General features: G+C 36.7%; 2 protein-coding genes across 3 annotated transcripts; both read right to left on the minus strand.

Moving 5' to 3' along the window:
- Positions 1–929: 929 nt before the first annotated feature.
- On the minus strand, positions 930–9,072 carry KLHL41 (kelch like family member 41). 2 transcript variants are annotated; one of them, XM_082763310.1, is made up of 6 exons: positions 7,882–9,069; positions 5,872–6,029; positions 5,672–5,779; positions 4,045–4,230; positions 2,782–2,928; positions 930–1,943 (listed from the first exon to the last, which is right to left on the minus strand). In XM_082763310.1, exons 1-6 carry the CDS (start codon positions 8,989–8,991, stop codon positions 1,832–1,834), a joined length of 1,821 nt encoding a protein of 606 aa, XP_082619436.1. In that variant the 5' UTR covers positions 8,992–9,069; the 3' UTR covers positions 930–1,831. The 2 variants fall into 2 exon arrangements, with proteins under 2 accessions (XP_082619436.1, XP_082619437.1); XM_082763311.1 differs by lacking the exons at positions 930–1,943; positions 2,782–2,928 and adding an exon at positions 3,419–3,599 and having other exon boundaries at positions 7,882–9,072.
- An 807-nt stretch (positions 9,073–9,879) lies between these two features.
- On the minus strand, positions 9,880–20,976 carry BBS5 (Bardet-Biedl syndrome 5). The gene is made up of 12 exons (XM_082763312.1): positions 20,860–20,976; positions 19,805–19,887; positions 18,843–18,908; positions 18,033–18,082; positions 17,160–17,287; positions 16,157–16,292; positions 15,060–15,155; positions 14,483–14,545; positions 13,538–13,672; positions 13,337–13,420; positions 11,591–11,614; positions 9,880–11,480 (listed from the first exon to the last, which is right to left on the minus strand). Exons 1-12 carry the CDS (start codon positions 20,919–20,921, stop codon positions 11,379–11,381), a joined length of 1,029 nt encoding a protein of 342 aa, XP_082619438.1. The 5' UTR covers positions 20,922–20,976; the 3' UTR covers positions 9,880–11,378.
- Positions 20,977–22,029: the final 1,053 nt, after the last annotated feature.

Below are 22,029 nucleotides of genomic sequence, written 5' to 3' on the forward strand. Positions count from 1 at the left end.
AAAAAGGCTCCAAGGGTCTGTTCTGTAAAAGTGCTTTAAGGAAATGTCATTGAAGGCACAGCATACAGACTATCTGTATATTCTATTTTGTGTAAAACTGAGAAAATAATCATCAATATATGTTAGGATCTCAGAAGGTGGGCTTCAAGTCAGAGGGCTGTCTTATACCCTGCTTCCATACAGGTGGTCTTCAAGTAGCAACTATGCAGTGTAAAAAGGTAGAAGTGGCTGTAGCTGGAGTGATCAGTCATGGATAGTCATGTGCTTAGGCTGGACCCTGCATTTCAGGTATGTTTGAGTTATGTATAGATAAATTTAGTACTATTCACAATGGGGAGATGATTGAAACTCGCGATCAGCGGATTCAGAAAGTGCATTTAGAAGAAGTAAAATATAAAACAAGTATTTTGATAAAATGTGCTGCTTTTGATCCTTTGCAGTCATTTTCTTTCTAAAATAAATCTGCGAGTTTTAGATCAGATAGGCTGCTCTAAACTGGTGATTTAACTGGAGTCGAGGAGAAGATTTTAAGAGCAGCTGAAAAGCTGAGGACTTAAAGGAAAAACAGAAAAGATGTCCCACAGATTATGTACCCATGTACAGTAACATGCTGAAATGAGCTGTGATGGCTGTGCCTTTCCCATGTGTTTACCCCTCTCTCCTAGGAAGGCAATAGTTACAATTACCATTCAGTCAGGTGTAGTGGGCCTCATTTCCAGTTTTCCTCCTACATCAGTTGAAATTACATTGCTTGAGTGTTATGATATCCGCTTTACTCAATGGAGATATCTTTTGAAGAGATTTTTTAAAAATGGCAGGCATGTTCTACTTCAGCAAAACTGAGTGCTCTGATCAGGGCAAAGGCTATAACCGGTATCCGGTCAATATGATAGTAATGATGAGCTGATTATTAAAAGAGGCACCACTGATATTTTTAGAGTCTTAAAATTTAATTGTTACTAGTTAAATGCTTAAACATCAAAATACATCAATTCTTTATTAGGTGGAAAAGTCCTCCATGTCATAAGTGCTTGCAGATGATCAGTTGTTCTGGGACTTTTCATGAATGCTTGTTAATGGCCTCAGATCTCTGAGGAAACCTTCCATAAAATACTTGCTTTAGAAATAAATACAAAAGCATAAAAAAGTGGAAAATCCCTGTTACCAGAAGCCAAAATATAATACGTGAAACTGCAAAGCTATTAACCTTGTAAACTTTTCTCTCTTTCCTCACGGCTGGCTACTAGTACAGCGTTGGCTGAGGTCGGTATTTCTTGAGCCACATAATATACTTTTGTTTTCAATATGTGTTTTAATTTCAGGGTAAATTAATTATTTTTAGAAGGCTCTAATGAAAATATTCTCAAAATATGGCTGAAGAATGCAGGATTTACATATACTGCTAAAGAGAGAAATCAGGCTGTGCAAACAGCCAGTTAGTACAACGTAGCTAATTTTATTCTTAATTTAACAGTTAATTCATTCTTGAGCATTGTCTGGGGACTAAGTCGTCACTATCCTGGACTGAGTGTAAGGATATGCAACTAGTTTTATTTTCCACTGAGTGGAAAAACAGAGTTCTCTTAGAAATCTTCATTTATTCTAATCAATTTTAATTCTTCAGGATTTTAAAGGTTAACAAATATTCACCTCTTGTTGATTAGCTAGTATATATCTTAAGACTTGGATAGACAGATTAACTGTTTAACAGTTAGGAGAATAACGAGTATGCTGCTACAAAACTCTGAACAATTTGGGGATATTTTCATGCAACAAAACCAGAAGAGCCTATCTAAACTCCCTCGCCATATCCCATTTTCCATCACTTTGTTTACAGTTTTGATAGCTTGAAGAGATTTAAGCGTGTAGCCAGACAGGAAGCTCCAGTAGCATATCGAATCTCTTTGAGTATGCCAATCCATTCCTTCTTTTCATCATCATACCTGCATTTAACAAAATAAGGTCAGAACATAGCTTCTTAAAATTTGAGTTTGACATTTTTATTTTTTTTTTATATATGAGTGAAAAAAAGGATAGTCCATGCATTGCAAAGGCTTGTAGCAGCTTTGTGCTGAACAGTGCTACAGAGAAGTGCTTTTGTCCTTTTAGAAGAGAAGTATGTTCTTGTGCATGTTAGTTGTCCTTTTCCTGGTCCCTGAAGCTCACTGCTTCCCTGTGTCATATTTCATTACTCCTATAAAAGCCTCCTCATCTTAAACATTCCAGCTGAATTTCTTTAAATTCTTACATATAAAGTTTTTTAGTTTTTGTTTTTCTTTTTTTTTTCTTTTTTTTTTTTTTTTCTGGTAATCCTTTCTCTCTTTCTGCCAGTTAAAACTCCTGTATCCACCTCAGCAACTGAAGCCACAGTAGAGGCACAATGTTTCATTACTGCTACCGTGATTTAGGTAAATAAATCTAGGAGATACAGATTTCTGATTTCTCAGAACAATTACTTATTTGACTAATAATAATACATATATATGAACCTCTCTGTGTATACATGCTTCCTGCATAAGAATGTCACAAAACAGAGAATGTTTGTACAGCACACTTAAAAGGCTAAACCTGCCAACAGAATTTATTTTTTTCCATATATCCTTGCTATATGGTAAAAAAGAATCTAAATGTCATGACTCAGACTGTTCGTAAGTGCTTCACAACCTGTGATACGGTTCACTTCTAGAGTTAAACATAATATTAATTTTATCCTTCGGTGTCTACAAACCTAACTGCTAATAGGGCTTTCCACCAGGAAAGTATGATCAACATTAAACTTACTTCCATATGTCAGTGACTTCGCTAGGTGCAAATTCTTTAGATTCGAGCTGAATCATTGCAAAGCCTCCAATAGCATACAAAGATCCACTTAAGGTGACTAAACTGATGGAACTTCTCTCTTGGGGAAATTCAGGCAGAACCTCCCACCTGGAAATGAAAAGAAAAACCTAAGTCAAATACAGGTCAAATATTCTAAACTGAATGTACTTAAAATACAGTTCTGGGCAATGTAAATGCAGCGACTGTGGACCACTTTCACAGAATCACAGAACTGTAGGGGTTGGAAGGGACCTCTTAGTGAAACCATTCCACTTTGGTGAAATGGTTTACTAAAAGAAAAAAATGAATCAATCAGTACTGAGTTTGTTTCTCATCCACACAGGAACTTCATGCAGAAATGCATGTCTTAATGCCACAGAATTACACTGATGACATCTCTTTCTAGAGACCAAGTCTTACAGGTCTCCTGGTCTCATCATCACTAATATGCTTTATACAAATATATCTGTCTCCTCTAATGCCTCATTTTTTCCCTATTGTTTCCAACATAAGTTTTCATTTCAAGTGGCACAGACATAATAATTTGAGAATAAAAAATAATAATTAAAAAAAAAGTAGAGCTCATTGGCTTAATTTCAAATATTCTGCCAAGTCACACCCATGAATGTATAAAACATAGAGATATCTCACCGCCTGTCAATGTCAACATCAAAACCAATAGGCTACTTTTCTTCTTACACTCGCATGACTTGACAGTAACAAAACAGAGTAAACTGAGACAAGAACCTGCAGATGTTTTCTGACCATAGGTTGCGTGTCTGAACAATGGAAGAGAAAGAATGTGCTAAACATAATGGTGACAAAATGACCTTAACTTTCATTTGCTTTGAATAGAATGTGTAGAGTCCAAAACTGTAGAATTTCTTCTTGCATAATTCATTTTTTATATTGTTAAATTCTTTAAGTAGGTCTCTTTAGGATTGTATATGTTTAAGTTAAAGTTTCTGTTGTGAGGGTGATGGCTGCAATTCCACCTTAACGGTGAAGGCAGCACAGCCAAATGGGTTTACGTATGATTGAAGTACTTTAAAATAAAGGTACATTGAGGACCACTTAAAAGTTTAAGCTATCATAGTAAAGCTGTGCTGATGTTAGAATAATATCAGCACCAGATATTTTTGTGGCTATCTCAAGATCTTAAAAGCCAAGGTGATAGAATATTTGCTTAAAAATAGTTTGATCTTAAAAATAGCTTGCACTTACTTATTTGTGGTCAGATCAAAAGCTTCAACAGATTCAGTCAGGCCTTCTTCAGTGACACCACCTGCAATGAAAATCTTGCCCTTATGGATAGCTGTTCCAAACATTGAGCGAGCCACTTTCATTGGAGCCAGGTCTCTCCAGTCTCCTTTCTTTGGATTGTATACAAATACTCTATTAGTACATTTCCTGCAGAGAAAAAAGAAAAACTGAAATCATTTCTAATGAACTTCTGTTTTGTTCCAAGTGAGACCTAGTTGAGGTGGGTTTTGTGGGTTTGTATGTAATATCTCTTCCATAAGATCTTCTCTCTGATTTAGTGATGGACTTTTTACAAGTCTGTAAAGCACTAATCATCCACAGAACTAAACCAAATGTTAAATGCTGCTTCCATAGGGCAGTAATTTCACTGTACCTTACAGGACAAAGTCAATATCCTTTCTGAGAGCGTTCTGCTCAGGTGGACTCTTACGGAATGTACACCAAAGGTTAGGGTCAACAGGAATTAACTAAATTTAATGATGGAGAAGATCAGAATAGGTTTATTTGGTAGTTCAAGATAAGTATGCATGTACGTGGATCTATGCACCTTTATGAAATACATTCAGTTGTTTTACAGCTCTAATACTGAAACACATGAAGAAAAAAGGAGCAGTGGCTGTGCATTAGACAGTTTGAACCTGTATAAATTAACAAGACTCATACTGGGAGGAGCTAAGATGACCAAACGCTAACTATTGCTCTCTTCCAGAAGAAAAAATGCATTGAAAAATAACTCCATCAAGCACCAAGAGAGGTCTTTCCATCTTCCCAATGATTCAAAGAGAATGTAGGCAGATTTGCTTAGACCCTAGATTTTCATACTGTACATGAAGACTTGGGCTTGGAAAAGTCACTTTCACTCCAGAACAACACCAAGTTGAAGTTCAAGGCATACCAAAAGCCAACACATGAACACTCCTTTAAACAATAATTATTTTAGTTTATGCTAGGTATAGCTTATTTTAGTTTATGCTAGGTATGCCTCATATCATTTCTCAAAATTTTATTGTTTTACATGGACTCTTAGCCCGGCTAAGCTTATTCTAATTAAAGCAAATGAACCAGTAACTTAATCTGTACTGCAGCTTTATAACCACTGCAACTTCTTGTCACTATGCTTTAGTAAAGCACTCACTTGCTTGGAAAATTACCACCACACACTCAATAGCAGCAAAAACTTTGATTTTTCTTAACGTTATACCCAGTAAGGTATAACAGGCCTTACAAGTGAAAAAAATTGAAGATCTGACAAAGTAGTTCCATGGTACCTAAGCATTTCTGTCTGTTAAGAAATAATACTTCTAAAGAATATCCTCACAACTAACTGTGATGACTGTGTGTGCGTTCAGTTCAGAATTTGCCTTGGAAATAAGTAAAGTGATTAAAACAACTGTTAGGGACTACAAGGTAAACATAATTTTACCTTATAATGAAAAATATACTCTGTATACTATAACGTGTTGCCTTCTGCCAAATTGTAAGCAACCTTAACCCAGAGATGCAAGAAAGGGATACCCTGCTTTCTGAGTGAGGACACAGAATCTATAAAGAACCAAACAATGTTCTAAATAATTACGAAAAGACTTACTTATCATCAGTTTTTCCACCAAGACAATATATCAATCCATTGTTTGAGATAGTAGCATGGCCGTAAACTTTGATAGGTAGTTTTTTGATCTCACCCCATTTTATTGCCCTGGAACAAGAAGAATATCACTGTTAGGCTCTTTAAATTAACAATGGGCTATTGACATGTCCTCAGTGGGCATAATTAAATTGTAAACATACACAGGATCATAGCACAGGACTGAATCCAGTGACTCCTCAGTGCGAAGGTCTTTGCCTGCAATTACGTAGATCTTGTTGTCTGACTCTCCCAGCCCAAAGAGACACCTGGCTGATGGCAGTGGAGGAAGGGCAACCCACTCACCAGCAATGCTGTCCAGCTGAAAGAGCATCACAACAGAAGATTTAGAAAAGGCAAGTAGTAGAAATTCATGCAACAACAACTGTTCCACAGAATAAATCTAATCATAGATCAGATAATTCTTTTTCCAGAAGTGTGTTCCACAGTCAAGGTCTGCATGGTAAACTGCATCTCCCAGATTTGTCAGACCACTGACAAATCTGTCAGACAAGACATTTTATTGCAATGGTAAAATGTAGATCATGGCCATGGATTGCCCCTGTAGCTAGATCTGGGTAGCGTTCAGAGGACAAAATGTACGCATCACGGGTCACAGCCTGTTCATTGTATCAGTCTCGAAGATGACATCTGTACTGTTGATAGGCACTAAATTAGTCATGCATTTTTGAGCTATTGGCAGCCTGGTTTTGTCTTTGGCTGCTAGCTACCAAACAAAATGTCAATAGGTTATAGTAACAGAGTAACAGGTGCATCACTGGTAGAGAAAGGGACAATAGTAAGTGAATGTTGGTATGGTCCACATTGATATTTTAGAGGGAACAACAGCTTCACGGGTAATGCAGAAAAGTATTTTAACTATACATAGTAACAGCAGCAAGCAGTTTTAAAGACAACAAGTGAGAAAGAAGGATTCGGGGAAATAGTTTTAGACGTATGAAGTAGGATTTTGAAAATTTCAGCAATTTCTAGTGTCAATGTTGAGGTTTAGTTTTTCAGGGGCCCCTTTCTAGTAGCCTAAGACTGGTTATTCAGTTCTAAATTACATACATGTACATTATTGACATCATTGTGGTATTTCTATTGGAAGAATATATCTGTAACAAGTTCTGCACTTCACTGAGTAATGTTTTACACCTACAAAGGGACATGAACACTGTCCTCTCTAGCAAACTGACTTCCCTCTCACAGGTATAAGAGATTCCTGAAACCAGCTCTTTCACTGTGTGTGAAATCACCGTGAGCCTTAGTGCTATAAATACTTAATATTTGCATTTTTAGATACCTGAAGGCTTTAAAATTCTGTCACTACCTATCCCTCTGTTTTATTTCATATTGGCAAAGGACCTACTTTAACTCTCTTAGGGCAGTGTGCCTAAAGACAAGCTGTGGCCAGCAGCATACTGCATGATTCATTAGAAGATCATTTAAATATCAAAGAACATATAGCCAGATAGCTAAAAAAACAATAGAATTAGTTTATGATGTAAGCGTGCCAAATGGTAATTCTGCTACTTTTCTGAAATATGTCATGGGACTTACAATTTATACAGATTTACAAAGTCAAGAAAAAAAATGAATTCATAGTTGGAACTTTGTATTTAGTCTACTGGCACCAACAGTTTGTGAGAACAACCTTCTACCTATAAATAACATATTTTGGAATGCCCTCAAATTTATGTTTTCAAACATAAATGTAACAAATTTGGAATTTTAGTGAAAAAAGTGACATTTAAAATACAGACATTATTACAGTCATAAAAATATTTCAGATACAAAAAAAAGAATTTGTATCTAAAGAAGCTAAGTAATCAACATTCATGGAACTTAAATTCACAGAAGACATTCAACAATAATATTTTTAGTCTAAAGTGTAGGCACCTGTACAGAAAAAAAAACAGGACTTTAATGAAAGCTAGTGCCTGGATATAAAGTGCTAGTTAATCTTTTCTGAGATCTCACCATGGACTTAATCTTGAAAGAGAAGATGCAGGTCCCTTGGTTTCACTTACCTTTATGAGACAGGAAAAGCTTTCTATAGGAATTTTTCTCCACTGACCAGAGACTAGACAATTCACTTGCATAGACTCCAAGTACTTTTCAGTGACTCTTACAAGCACCTGTTACTGCACCAATAATTATAAAGCTTATACCTGGAAGAAATATGATTGGAAAGGCTGATCCTTGTTCTCCTCTTCTACATACAGTCCTCCAACAACGTAGACCTGATTTTGTTTGGTGACTATACTGGAATGATTTCTGGGAATCTGTTCCGCCAGGGCTGCTAGGTAGCATTCATTTTCTAGAGGATCATAAGCTACTGCGGCAGTGTCATTAACCAGAAGAATTAGGTCTTTGACAAACATACCATGCCTGGGAAGGTCATTTAGATAGCCAGGAAGTAAATCTTCATCTCCTACATCACCATTTACTTCCCCTTTGTTTGACTTGTCTTTATTTTTGCTAGAGTCAGGCAGTTTTCCAGCAAAAGCATCCTTAATAATCTTTATTTTTTTCTGAAGATCTGAGTTGCTTTTAATTATATCATCCTTCTCAACATGTTCTTTGAAATATTTTTCTGGCATAAGACGAAAACGTATACAGTCAAAAACTTCTCCCAGGTTCTTTACTCTGTTCTCCTTGTCTTTTCGGACCCATTTCATTACCGCTTCAAATACCAGTTCTTCCTTTTCTACATTTAAGCTGTCAGGTGAAATAACTGAGATAAGTTCATGTGGGGCAAGCTGCAGGAATTCGTCTTCTTTGCAGATCTGCACAAAGTGATCTGAGACAAAATCACGGGCAGAAAATGCAAGTCTTGGGCAATCAAGCAGAACACCTAATCGAAGGATGGCCAGACAATTACCAACAGCAAGCCTCTTTTGAAGATAGGAGACGCACACGGTGAATACAGAAGGGATCTGAAAACGACTGGCTAAAGCAAAAATATCTTGCACATTAGAATCATTAAGATCAATACTTGCTGAATAAAGGTATTTGACAATCATATCCAGGATGTTGGGGTCAACATTATCCAGAACTACCTCCTTCTTTTTCTCTTCATTTTGCTCAGATAAGAAATACTCACGAAAATAAGGGCTACATGCTGATAGAATCAATCTGTGGCAGGGCAGGCTTCTGTCACCAGCTTTTAGGGAGCAATCTATAAACTTTTTCTCTTCCAGGAGTTCCTTGAGGCCATCTTGAAGAAGGGTTGATTGGTAAAGTCTCAGTTCTTCAGTGAGTTCCCTTTGGGAATCCATTTTGTGAATGCTCGTGAAAGGGGGGGGAGCAGAAAGCTTTAGCTGTTGACTGCCCAAAGGTCTGTCTGTAAAAAAGGCAGACCAATGTGCTTTGCCCTGCCTGAAGCCCCTGCAACTTAATCTCACTAGCTAAATATAGGTACATACTCTTACAGGTCGGAATTTAGCATGGATGGTTTGGAAAAAAAAAAAAAAAAAAAGAGTTGCTCTCACAGCTGTCAAAGACTGAAAGAAGCAACTGCTGCTTTTAGTTACTTTGGTCAGGTTTTGCCATCATTCTCCACATTTAATCAATGACATTACTTGCAATGTAAGAAATTACTTGATATGAGTAAGGACAGCAGAATCTGACCCTCCGTGAGACAGCTATGAGCAAGATCATAAATATACATGTTATCAAATACTCTGAAATGCAAGGATTATGAATCAAATTGTCAGCTGCAATTACCGTTCACTTTTTCAGGAAGTTGCTTAATACACCTCTCGTTGCTACAGCTTTTAAGGAGGTATCAGTCACAGAGATATTAAAAAACCTTGAACTCTGCATCAACTATCTCTGCTCAAAAAACAATTTTTACATATCTCGCATCAGCATTTTTTCAGATATTGAAAACCAACCTTTACTTTGAGCTGCTTCTTAGCATAGTTTTGATTGTATTTATTTGGAAACAAACAAAAAAATGTTTAAAATATGTATTATTCAGGTAAAGTAGTTCTCAAAAATCATTTAAATCTCTACCCCCTCAATAAGCAGTCACTCTTCGGTTCAGATAATCGGTAAGCACAATCAATCTTTTTAAATTCAGCTGTTTTAGAAATGGTGTTAACTGGTGTTTAACGCTAAAAACAGTACCTAGAAGAAGCAGGACAACAAAAAAACACGTAATACAACACATGAAAAGTATTTAATGGATGTGTTATTTAACAAAACTAAAAAAATAATCTAAGAGACCCAAGCAGTTTAACAAGTGTGAATTTAGAAAAATTATGCATATGATGGTTTCACAATTTAGACTAAGAACATTCCGATTTTTATTAAAGGTGGTAATAGAGAAAGTTGTATAGTAAAGTTGTAGAAAGTTGTACAATATACCTTGATAAAGGATTGTATTTTGTCCATACAGGGAATGCTTTTTACCCAGATAGTATTTTTTTTTTGCTTTTAATATAATGGAAACAGGACAAAAAGACAACTCGTGGAATGCAAGACCTATAAAGAGGTATAACATTACTTGAGTTTATTGAAATCTTAATTGCTTTTCAACCATAAGTAGTGTTTCATTAAAATATATACCTTTAAAGATTTTCTACAAACATATCTGCACCACAATTAGTTTACTATAACAGTCAGCTGCTAAAACAACAGCTGAATAGACAGCTCATTTGACTTTTTCCACTTACAGAAAATAGTACAGAGGTCTTATCTCCCTAGAAAACGTAACAGCTGCATCTTCCCTTAAACAATAAATGACTCATTTCTAACACATAACACCATACAGGTCTAATGACTCAGACACAGGATCTATTTATGTGTGTACTTTGTCATCCCATAAAACAAACAAACAAAAAAAAACAAACAGGAAAAAAATATATGAAGATACCTGGATTACAATTGAGTACCTGGAATGATACATAATGAACTCTTCATAAATGATGAGATATGAAAACTAGTATTTGGAATGGTATTGCTTTTTGTCAAAAAAAAAAAAAAAAAAAAGAAGTCAGTAACATAACACTGCTACAGTGACACAACCAATACATCTAGATACAAAATGTTGCACATTTAATTGTATTTCTATGTAGCACAACATGAAACAAGTTATGGAAATTTGATTTAGATATAATTATTACAGGAGAGTACATTGCTGTATGAAAATACATGAATACTTTAAGTTTTTAAGTACACCTGGGGTACCAAGGTGTCAAGAATGGCAGTCAGCCAATCACGAAGCTATATTAAAACACACGATGGGAGACATTTTCATATAATGCTGGTTAGAATGGCAGCTGAAACAAACAGCAGCCACCATTCATGTAGAGGAGAAGGACTTTCAGGTTCAGTGGAGTGGGACTGCAGGGGGGTTGTAGAGCATGTCTGCCTGCAGGGGGTGGGACTCCCACCAGAAGCTGGGGCCACACTCCTATCCCTTGCTCTGGCGGATGCTGGTCCTCTTTCTACTACTTACAGGAACAATGCAATAAATAGAAAGCTTTTATGTGTATGCAGCTTTTGAATAATCATTCTGGCATATCCTGAGTACACATTATATAGTATTTGCCTGTTCTTTATCTGCTACTCTTGTATTGTTCAATAACCTATAGATCTCATAGAATCAATAAGAGCTAAATGTTTCATTGGTTGGGAAACAAATACATAACGATCTCAATCAGGTCATTACTTCCCAGAGTCCCTGGAGTGTGAATCCATCCTTTAGCTTCTCTATTGCAAGTCCTAGTTCTTCTGAAAAAACAGGCTCCCGATCATGTTGCTTTTTGGGATGCACAAGACATGAGATAAAATAGAAGAGAAGATACTTTTAAACTTAATTATCCAATTTTTAACAACATGAATTCAACATCATAAAAAAGGTGTTCTTACCTTGTTTTCATCAGCAAAGTAAGCCTGCAAAAGAAAGAAAAAGCAACTCAACCTCGAGAAAAACATCATAGTTTAAATACAAGTTTGCAAGCAATTCCTTGGGATAAAAATTGTATTTGTCAAATTTTCTTCAACAAACCAGTTTAAATATATAAATATATATATTTATATATATTATATATATATATATTTATATATATTTAAACAGTATATAGATATATATATGTTTAAACAAGATCAAAGTAATTCCTATGTTGAACTAATTTACTAAGGGCTTTACTAAAGTTGGTGAACATGTTTTCATTAAATAATACCAATCTCTGAACTTTTCATCATAATAAAGACTTTAAAACTGTAAAGTTTATACATTGCATTTGCTACACTAACAAGTGCTTAGTAGGGAGTAAAATGATAAACTGCAGACAAGCTAACAGAATCCTAATATTTTTTTCTTCAGGTGCAGCAGTATTTATTAATCAGTTTCAAAAAAAGTGACTTGAAATGCGTAAGTAATACCAAAATTCAGTTAAGTAATACCAAAATTCAGCTAATATCATACTCAATATAAGAAATGATCACAGATTAACTGCACAGTTAACCAAAGTTTTATACTCTTGGACAGAGGTCTGTGAAAAAGATACAATCTTTCCCATTCTTTGTGTGGAGAAATCAAGACTCAAACTCCTTAGGAAGAGCAATCTCTGAAAATATAGCAGCTTTGTAAGCCTCTGGATCAGCAGGCTCTACATCATCATACTCGTGAAAGAGCCTGAGCTTTAATCCAGGTAAAAAAGCTATCAAAAAGTAAAACAAAAAACTCCTTTAAGTAAAAGGTCTTCAACCATGCTGAAGACAGAATAAACAGTGAAGAAAAAAAAAAAAAAAAGGAAAAAAGGGAAAAAAAAGGCAAGAAACAGAGAATAAGAGAGAAGGGGTAAGGAAAAGGTAATGTCATCAATGCTTATCTGCCTTAATAAATGACAACAAAAGAAAAGAAGGTAGAAAGAAAATTGGTGCTAGTACTGCTAATTCACCAAATTTAAAAGATGGATTATGAAGACTTGTCAAATGGCAATGTGTCAAGGCTAGCATCTTAAAATGTACCTGTGCAATCAATTATGATCAGTCAGGTCTTACTGAGATGTGCGTGCAAGTAAATTGAGAAATTCCCAGAAGGAAGATCATCAAGCTCCTGAACAGTATAATGCGTTTAAAAATATTTTTTTCTGAAATACAGGGAGATGGGTACGAATACAGTTTTCTAAACTGGTATTGGCAGGAGTGCAAAGGTCGTCAAGAGTGACTCAAAATTATCGTTGCCTTTCTAAAAATCTTTCAAGTTTGTATCTTAGATGAATACTGAGCATATAGACATCACCTCCTATTAATCTGCTCCAAAAGAAGGAAGACTTTTTAATATGATATATTTGATTATTCTGTACTGCTGGTTCTTGAGCTATTCCTGACCTCAATGTGTTGATAAACAACTTGCAACTACTACTTTAAATATCGACTACAATTTATTTTGAGTAATAGTTTGTGCTAAAAAAAAACACAAAAAACACAACATAAATTCATGAGTAATCATGATTATAAAAAAGGCATGTAGGCAATATAGGTTTAAATATAGAAAGTTCATTTGTAGCTTAACTTTCATAGAAGAATGGAGCTATACACTGCCTATATTTGAATAACCAAACAAGATTTTTTTTTTTTTTTTTTTAATTTTTCTGTGGATAAGCTTACCACAAAAGCATCTGTCTGCTCATCAGATTCTATTTCCACATCATCTTGAACTTGCTCCACTGTTAAGTCTTCAAGAGGCTGGGGCTGCAAGTTAAAACACTGAAGTAAATAAATCCATATATACAATACATGTTGAAAGTACTTTTATTAGTGCTTGTTAACACAATATTGCATCTGTTTTAAAATAAATGAATCGACTACCTTTTCTTCCATTTCATAATCCACTCCAAATATTGGGTTAACTGAATAAACTCTGTGAAGTGAATTAATTTCTTTCACTGCCTCCTGTAGTTTCTCCACAGGGTCTATCTTAAAACCAAGTACATATCCTCCGCTCTGTGTAATAGAGGAAAGAAGACTTCATTAAGAAACTATCGTTGCTTGTTATTTAAACAACTTTTTCCCCCAATGGGGATTTGTAGTTTAACAAATTTCAGGTTGATGATGAAAACATTATCTGTATTTTGGTATCTTATTTTCAGTCGGCCACTTAAACCATGGGTGGAATAAAAACAATGACAATGTTTCTCCATGGGATAAATAAGCTTTTAACTGTCAGTCCATTAGATAAATGGGAAACAAACTTATTACAAAGAAAAACAAGATCAAACAAGGGAAGGAGAAGTTACAAAGTGATGCTAATGATTAATTTCCAGCTACTTAATGAAAGTTTAGTCTGTTGGATCTTGATATCATTATTAAAGAAGTTTGTATGTAAAGTTAACTTTTTTTAAAAATGACTATTAAAAGCATTTCTAATAAAGGTCAAATTGAAGCAAAATCACTGTCACTTAGAACAAAGAATACACAGGTGAGAAAGATTAAAAATAGCGGTCTTAAGTACAGAAGTAATGAGTTACCAAAGATAATCTGTCAGAAAACACTGTCTTTAACAGTTAAATTATTTTAAACTGGTCATGCTGGCATTGTTTTGCTTAGAGAATTCCTAACTCACAGCAGCCATATTGACCTGAACGTACTGAGATTTTTAAGCAGTGTAAAGAGTATGTTTTTTAAAAGTTGTGTTCTGAAGGCCACATAGAAGGAACACTAAGTAGCTTAAGAGCAGCACTATCACATTTCAGCATTAAATAACTGTACGTATAAAAATTTAACCAGCTGAAAAAGGCTATTAAAGCTTCTTACCTGCTGAGAACTCTCTATCACAAGTGCCAAGCCAAACTTGGAGTCTCTTATTTTTATTGAACGCTAACAGTAAAGAGGTAAAAACTGTTAAAAACTGTTTTGGAATTACTTGATATAAGTTTGTTTTGTTTATTTTCAATTATTATTATTTTGCACAGTACTAATTACCATTACTGTTCCTGGAAGCTTGGCTAGCAGCATTCCCTCCCATTTACCATTACAAATCTGAACCACTGAAACCACAAGGAAAAATGTTTTTTATAATAAGTGATAATAGTTAATTTCTGGACATTGGGTTCACAGATCATTAGTCTCATAGTATGCAGTTGACAGGAAGCCCAACAGCAAATAGTTTGGAAATTAGAAATACAAGCCATTCTTCAACATCTTGACATGCTCATGAAAGCCTCCAATTAACCTGGACAGAGAAAATCCACCCTGCAGTTAATGCTGGTAAGACCAAATTCTTCCCTGACTTTGGGACATAAAATACTAATTCAGTGCGAAACGGGAGCATTACTTGTAGACTAGAACTTAGCCCATTTTGTTTTGTAAATGGCTGTTTCAAGGTACTTACAATTTGTAGATAGGGTATGCTGACGTTAAAGCTGTCATTCATATTTGCATGCCAAACTATTCTCACATTAGTAATAAAAAATGTTCCCAAGTTTCCCTATTAAAGAAAAGTATGTTAGAACTACTTTGAAATATAGAGCCTTTTTTCCCCAAACATGATGATTACTGATACCTGTTTACCATTAGCAGGATACAACTTCACATTTAATTCTGTAAAGGTCTGATCCTTTCCCACCAAAACCAGTGGAAATGCTACTATTGATCGCTAAGAAGCAAGATCCAGTCTTTAAAGGATACAGCACCCAAGTGGTGAAAATCACTTGGGAGTTCCTATTACTGTAGCAAAGCAAGATCAAATCACAGCATGGCAAACCTAATGGGAGTACGTGAAGTGTCTGAGAGTGTTCTTAACTGTACAGATCTGGAATTGGCATATAGAGTAAGTATAATGGCATGTGGGTTAAACTTAGGCAATTGTAGAGATGTGTGCCAAGGGAACACAGAGGAAAGAACTTTTTAGCTTGTCAGGATGGATCTTGTTTCCATTCTGGACTAAAACTATGTAGATAAAAATAACAGCTGCCATTTTGTTTCATGGCTCTGGGAAATACTCGTAACTAATTCCCTGTGTAATAACAGAACTGTTTTCTATTTTCTCCTGAAAGTATTTATTTTACCACATTTTAAGACATAGATTCCCATTCAAGTATTTTCAGTTTCCAGTAATCAAAGGAGAATATAGTCTTACTAAGTAGTCAAGGCTGCAAGTAAACACAAACATGTAGCAGAGCATTTTGGAAATGGCATGACTGTCTTTCAGGATAATACAGAGCTTTAGACTTATAAGTATCTCTTACTTACATGACCTGTGTATCTAGTTCCATGCATGTTAGCTGAGTCATGTAGACCTGAGGTTGCCGAGAACTTTATTGTACTGAATAGCAAATAGATGAAATCAGCTGCATGCAACAGCTAATGAACTGAACTAAGGGTAATACCTCTGAGGTTACAAAACTGTAATTGCTAGTGGTTTTTTTTTTGTTTTTTAATTGCCAAAACACTTTACTGTAGTCAACATAGTCTCATTTTTCACTATACCTGGTCACTTGATAAATTCCAAACTCCATTGATTTTATCATATATTTGTTCTTGTGGTAATAATCTCAGTTGCTTGTTCTGAATCAATGCACTTCTCAGCTTCAGATCACGATACATTTTAGAAGTTTCATAAGCTCTGAAAAAGAAAAAAATCACCAGGTTATGATTTCAGTGTCTTCTATCATCTTTCAGTGCTTGTTTTAGCACCAACATGAAATGCTATATATTTTCAACTTTTCTTATTATCATGTTGTACAAAAATGAGAGTACTATTAAATTTTCATCAATTAAAACCTTTATATTTCAGTTCTTACCGAAATTACTTTTAAACTTTTTTTGATACATTTTAATCTCTTAAAACATGTGCATATGCTATTTCTTTCTGTTCCTTAAGATTGTCATCTCCCAGCCTCCACTGGGAAACATAAATCTAGCTCCTATGTTACACGTAGTATAGACATCAAGAATAATTTATTTTTCACTATCAATTAGGTCACAAATATCTTATTATATGTACATCAGTATTCCATAGCTCTTAAATAGAAACCAATGGTAATGTATTATACCCACATTCATTCAGATGACTTAACTTTCAGGTGGGAAACATCCACTGCTTTTTATTTCAGTGGGAGTTTTGACCACTATTTAACTCATTTCCATTACATGGTCCACAATTAGGGAAAATTATTATAGGCAGAAAGCATAAATAGAAAATGTACACTTAGATTATCAGCTCTTTGGTATTTTTATTTATTTAGACAGTTCATACACACAAGATGAATGCTTTGATTAATGACTGGTATTTATACACATTAATTTTCATTATGTACAGTTATCTACTAGAATTTGTAAGTGTTCTTTCCCCTCTTTCTAGAGATTGTGTTCTCTTCTTTCAAAAAGGTTTTGTGAATGTTAAATCTGGGCAGTCCACCTACCACAGTAATTCCAGATATCTGATCCACTGAATTTCATGAATGAACAAACACTATTTTAAGTAGGATACCTGTGCACAGCAATAACTGAAGTGAAGAGCCTGGGACTTCCAGGAACAACATTGGTAAATATGAACTCAAAGCGTGTATTGTTACATTTAGTCAATATATACAGAGCTTCTGTTTGTCCCCGTAATTTCTGCAAGAAAAATTTGAAATTTAACATTTTGACAATATAGCAGCTTGCCTATCCAAAGGTGTAATCCTGATTCTACTACTGATCTACTGTTGTCTTCAACTAAACAGGGATTTCACTCTTTTTTTTTCTCCAGGAACTAGCAGTTCCATCAGCAGCAGAACTAATGAAGTCTGCCTGCTATACATATGCAGTATCACGACAGTATTTTTGAATTTGCCTCTTACCATCCAGAGGCATCATCCTTCTGTTCATGCTCCCCAAATACCCTGGCTCTATGTCACATCCCTTTTCCTGCAATGTACTGGCTGAGCAGCCAGGCCATACACAGGCCACTTGGCCAACTAGCAGCTACCATGTGGCTGGATGGGTCATCTCCCTGCTACTTCTTTGCTGCTAACCAAACAAACGGCTTCAGTGTTGCCTGTACCTCAGGCTATGTATTTGAGAGCTTTCTTGCACAAAATTATTCTCTCTACAAGTCTTCGTTAAATGTAGACCAAGCCAATAAGCACATGACCTCTCAAGAACAGAGAAAAATCACCAGTGTGACTACATGTGTTTTACTGCCTTAGGAAACTGAATAAAATAATGCTCCTATAAAAAAGTAAAACTCTCCATTCTTTAAAACTGAACTATCATTATTACTCTGTTACAGTTCTTGCAAGTAAACTTTCAGAGTATTATTTATACAGTGCACTAAGTATAAATAATGAATTGCAGCTTTTTATTTTTATAAGTAACTTACTGAGTTGGCAGTTCTTGTAGTTATGTTTATAATGCAGTTGTAACCAACAGCTAAAAGGGGAAAAAAAAACACAAAGAACAGCTCTGAGAACAAGAAAAAATAATACACAGAACTAGAAAGTATAATACTGATTTTTTTTAGCAGACAATTTTATTTATTTTGTAAATACATATAAAAGTAGCATAGTTTGTGTGTGTGCAGCCATATGAGAAAGCAAATGCAGAAGAGCAAGCAGTTAGAGAACCTAAGTTTACACAGCTTATGAGTGGAATAGATTTTCATTACTGACTGGCTATTGGGACCTAAGCACTGGAAATAAATTGGGTACTGAGTAAGTGCCTCCCAACCCTACTTCAGCAAATTAAGTTAAGTGTGAGTAAACTAGCTGACTATTCACATAGTTAAAATCAAAAGCTAATTTAGAGCTTTCAGTAGGGAATTTGGAAAGGCAGGTAATTCTGGAGAATAAAAACTGTATGTGAATACACAGGTGGCAACAAGAAGTACAAGTATAGCAAAGTATGAAGAAACTGAAATTGATGCTTCTTTCTAGAAAAATAATACATCTGAAATACTCTTCAACTTATTTTCTAAGAAATTAACATTGAATATTAATATTTTACTTTGAATTATTGTAAAAGTTCCTACATTACAAATAGATTAATTCATAACAATTTATTTCAGACTTTATAGAAACAGAACAAGACTTTACTATTCTGTACTATAAACTGTAGTATTGGGAAAGTAAAGCATACCACCACAAAGGAATCAAAATATATTTGCAGTCATTTAACAGGAGATGACACTTACAGAGATTGACTCTGGGCAATGACAATGAGCGCCAAATAATCCGCAAATTTGTCACAAGCAGTCTGCCTGGAAATAAAAAGTATAAATAGTTTTCATCTGAATAACTGCCATTAACTTAAACATTCCATTCTGTGGTACATATGTATCTCTAGTTTTGCAAAACCAGAATACTCCTTCCTCTTGATAGAAAGAAGAAAATCACAGGACACCCCTGCAGAACAATCGCTAGCCTCCCCCTCCTTTTTTTCCGAACATCAGGAGAGAAAAACCAGCAAGAGGGAACAAATGAAAAAATCTCTAATATATACCATCATTCCTCAAAAAAGAACCAAAGACATAAACTGCATTCGCATCTACCTGCCCATGGTAAAAATGCAGAGGCACATGATTGTGCAGAACTGTTCTGAGAAGAGATAGGAAAGACTGTTAACTATCCCAATCGAATTCATGAATAACCTCTTTACGTCATATGCATATTTCTTAGATTCTGTATCATGTATGCTGGCAGCTTCACACACCTTCTGAATCAGTAAGGAGAGTGAATGAGTGTGCGCATGCAGGTGTTACTCCTTACTGATTCAGTTTAAACCAGGTTAGGAAAAACTATCAAAATAACTGGAGAATGACATACACCTGAAAAGAGAAATCCTTTAATGTTATAGAAATGAAACAACCTGCAATCTTAAATGCAAAATTTTATGCAGTGATTGGTCTATGTAAGGATTAAACAGGACTACATCAAAAGATCATAATTATTTTTATAAATACGTTATTCTTACAAGGCTTTCAATTCTAAACACATTTTGAATCAAGATTATCAGCTTCCTCTAACTATGAACTAGATAAACTATTTGAAAATACTCCCAGAAGAGAACGATCTGTGAAAAGGAAAGATATATTTTCTGCAAACAGACGCTGGTTAAGTAGTAGGAACGTTACAGTTTCCCTAGGTAAATGGTTACCTCTGTCTCCATTGTTTCCTTTGGTATCTTCAATAGACTCTAAACAGTCTATAAGGACCTCTCCAGGTCTCATTTTCATTTGTCTAAAAAAGAAAAAACAAAACAAACAACAACAACAAAAACAACAACTAGCGAGAAACAGATTTATCCTCCAAAAAAGGACTATCTATATTTCTTCCCTTCCTTTTTTTTTTTGCTTAGTGCATCACACTACTGAAAATTCCCATACGTTCATACACACAAATCAACATTATATACCTGAAATTGTTATCACCACACACAGCTTATGAAAAATACTAATACCTTCATTAATACCTTCATTTTTAAAACCATCATAATAATAGATAGATAATTATATAGGAAGTATGACAACCTAACTGCACCCCAAAAGAGGGACAATGTGTGTGAAAGTGGGAGACAAGAGTGCAAAGTTGCATTCGCTCATGTAAATTTTGACAGATAGAGCTTGTTGCCTGTTTTTGTACTTTTAGGTCAGAGGGAACGCAACTGGACTCAGAGAGAACAAGTGCCCCAATGGAAACGTCAGGTGTACACTGGTAAGGGAAATGCTCTGCTGAATTTTGAACCATTTATTTGTATTTTGTTCGATTTAATTGGCCTAACTACTGAATTATGTATCAGACTTAGCGTGTAATTGGGCTGCATTTTAATAGCACCGTGTGGCAGCCCAAACTCCGCAGCCTGCAGGCAAACAGAAACCAAAGGCGTTTCCAGGGCGAGACCTCCCCTCAGCACCCCGAAACGCCCATGACAGCTACTTTTACTTCCCATGGCCAAGTGGAAGCGGGACAGGGACCGATCCCCATGCCCAACTCCCTCCATCCACCCTTTTAAAATATTTTTACGCCGCCCATCCGGGCCGCGCCTCAGCACCCCCCCTTAGCAACCGCCTCTTCCCGCCTGCGTTGCGTCACGTGACGAGACGCCCGGCCGCCATCACAGCGGGCGGCGCTGCCGGCGGGCACGGAGCCGTTATCGGCGGCCGCCCTCAGCCCCTGCCGGGCCGCGCCCCGCGGCAGGGCGGCGCCACTCACTGCGGGGAGATGTCGAAGCGGACATCCCGGTCCTCCCACAGCACGTCCAGCACCGCGCTCATGGCTGCTGCCGGCTGTCGATCTCCCTCCGGCGCGGCGCCGCGGCAGCAGGGGCGGTGCTTCGCGCTCCCGCAGCGCTCGAGATGGGTGATGGCGGGGGCGGGGCCTGCTCGGCCGCCTGCCTGGGCTGTGAGGGGCCGGGCGGGAACGGGCCGTGAGGGGGTTCGAGGACCGTTTGCCAGCCCCGCTCCCCGATGTTACTGCCCGGCCTCAGGAAACCGCCTGTGGGCGCTCTGTGCGGGAAGGCAGAGCGCCTCGGGCCGCTGGACACGCAGCGGCTGGTGCTTGGTAACGGCCGTGTGCTGAGGGAGCACTGGAGCCAGATAAAAGGGAGCTGCTGGAGCCAGCCCCAGACACAGCCCGTGCAGCCGGGGGGCCTAGGCTCTGTGAAACCCCCTTTGTGTTACAGCCCTAAGTTTGCTTTTTGTCGTTTTAAGCTAGGGTGTGTGAAACTACTGCTTCAGAGTAACTCCAAAAGTGTATCCAGCCCAGTGTTCTTCAGTGAGCGCTTACCCGCTCCCCCAAAAAAATCCAACTAAAGCACGAATCAGGGGAATAAACTTGGCTGTTGACAGGTTTTTTCTCAGAGCAGCCCTTCGATTTGTGCTGAGTCTGCCACAGCCAGCCTGGAAGTTGCAGCAAGCTCCCTCAAGTTGTGACAAGCGTCAAGTCATGACAAGGTGCACAAAGGCCCGCCTATCCTGCTCCTCGCACCCACTGCCCCACCTGGCCGGGGTGAGCAGGGCACGGCTGAGGGGAAAAATAGTCAGGGAAAAAAATTCTGGCTTCCTACACAGGAGTGCCCAATCTGTGCTGTTTGGTCTCGTTACAGATTGAGGCAGAAATCCTGTTACATCATCAGGAGCATGATTGAGTGTGAGTGTAGAGTGAGGTAAGTTTCTAGTTCTGTAAGAGTACTATTAAACACACTGTCCTGGCAGTAAAAACAGAAATGTTTTATTAGAAACAAGCTTCTAAGCACATAATACAAGTAATAATACATTATATAAAGGCAGACATAAATGTAAAAAGCAATACGGTAGTGACAAGCAATAAAGAATAAACTATGCTGCATTTGAAGATTTCAACATAAGTTAAGAGTTTTTAAGA

The sequence above is a fragment of the Aythya marila genome (assembly GCF_965140915.1).
Source record: "Aythya marila genome assembly, chromosome: 6".
NCBI classification, from domain to species: Eukaryota; Metazoa; Chordata; class Aves; order Anseriformes; family Anatidae; genus Aythya; species Aythya marila.

Bases quoted from the DNA above. Each gene is read 5' to 3' on its own strand.
- KLHL41 (XM_082763310.1), bottom strand. From the start codon at position 8,991: ATGGATTCCCAAAGGGAACTCACTGAAGAACTGAGACTTTACCAATCA. The intron at 5,780-5,871 runs GTATGTTTACAA...TTCTTGTTCCAG, and splicing joins GTCCTGTGCTATGATCCTGT to GGCAATAAAATGGGGTGAGA. The intron at 1,944-2,781 runs GTAAGTTTAATG...TGTTAAATGCAG, and splicing joins GAAGTCACTGACATATGGAA to GTATGATGATGAAAAGAAGG.
- BBS5 (XM_082763312.1), bottom strand. From the start codon at position 20,921: ATGAGCGCGGTGCTGGACGTGCTGTGGGAGGACCGGGATGTCCGCTTC. The intron at 17,288-18,032 runs GTAAGTTACTTA...TTTTTCTTGCAG, and splicing joins CTACAAGAACTGCCAACTCA to AAATTACGGGGACAAACAGA. The intron at 14,546-15,059 runs GTAAGTACCTTG...CTTTACTGTTAG, and splicing joins GCATACCCTATCTACAAATT to CGTTCAATAAAAATAAGAGA.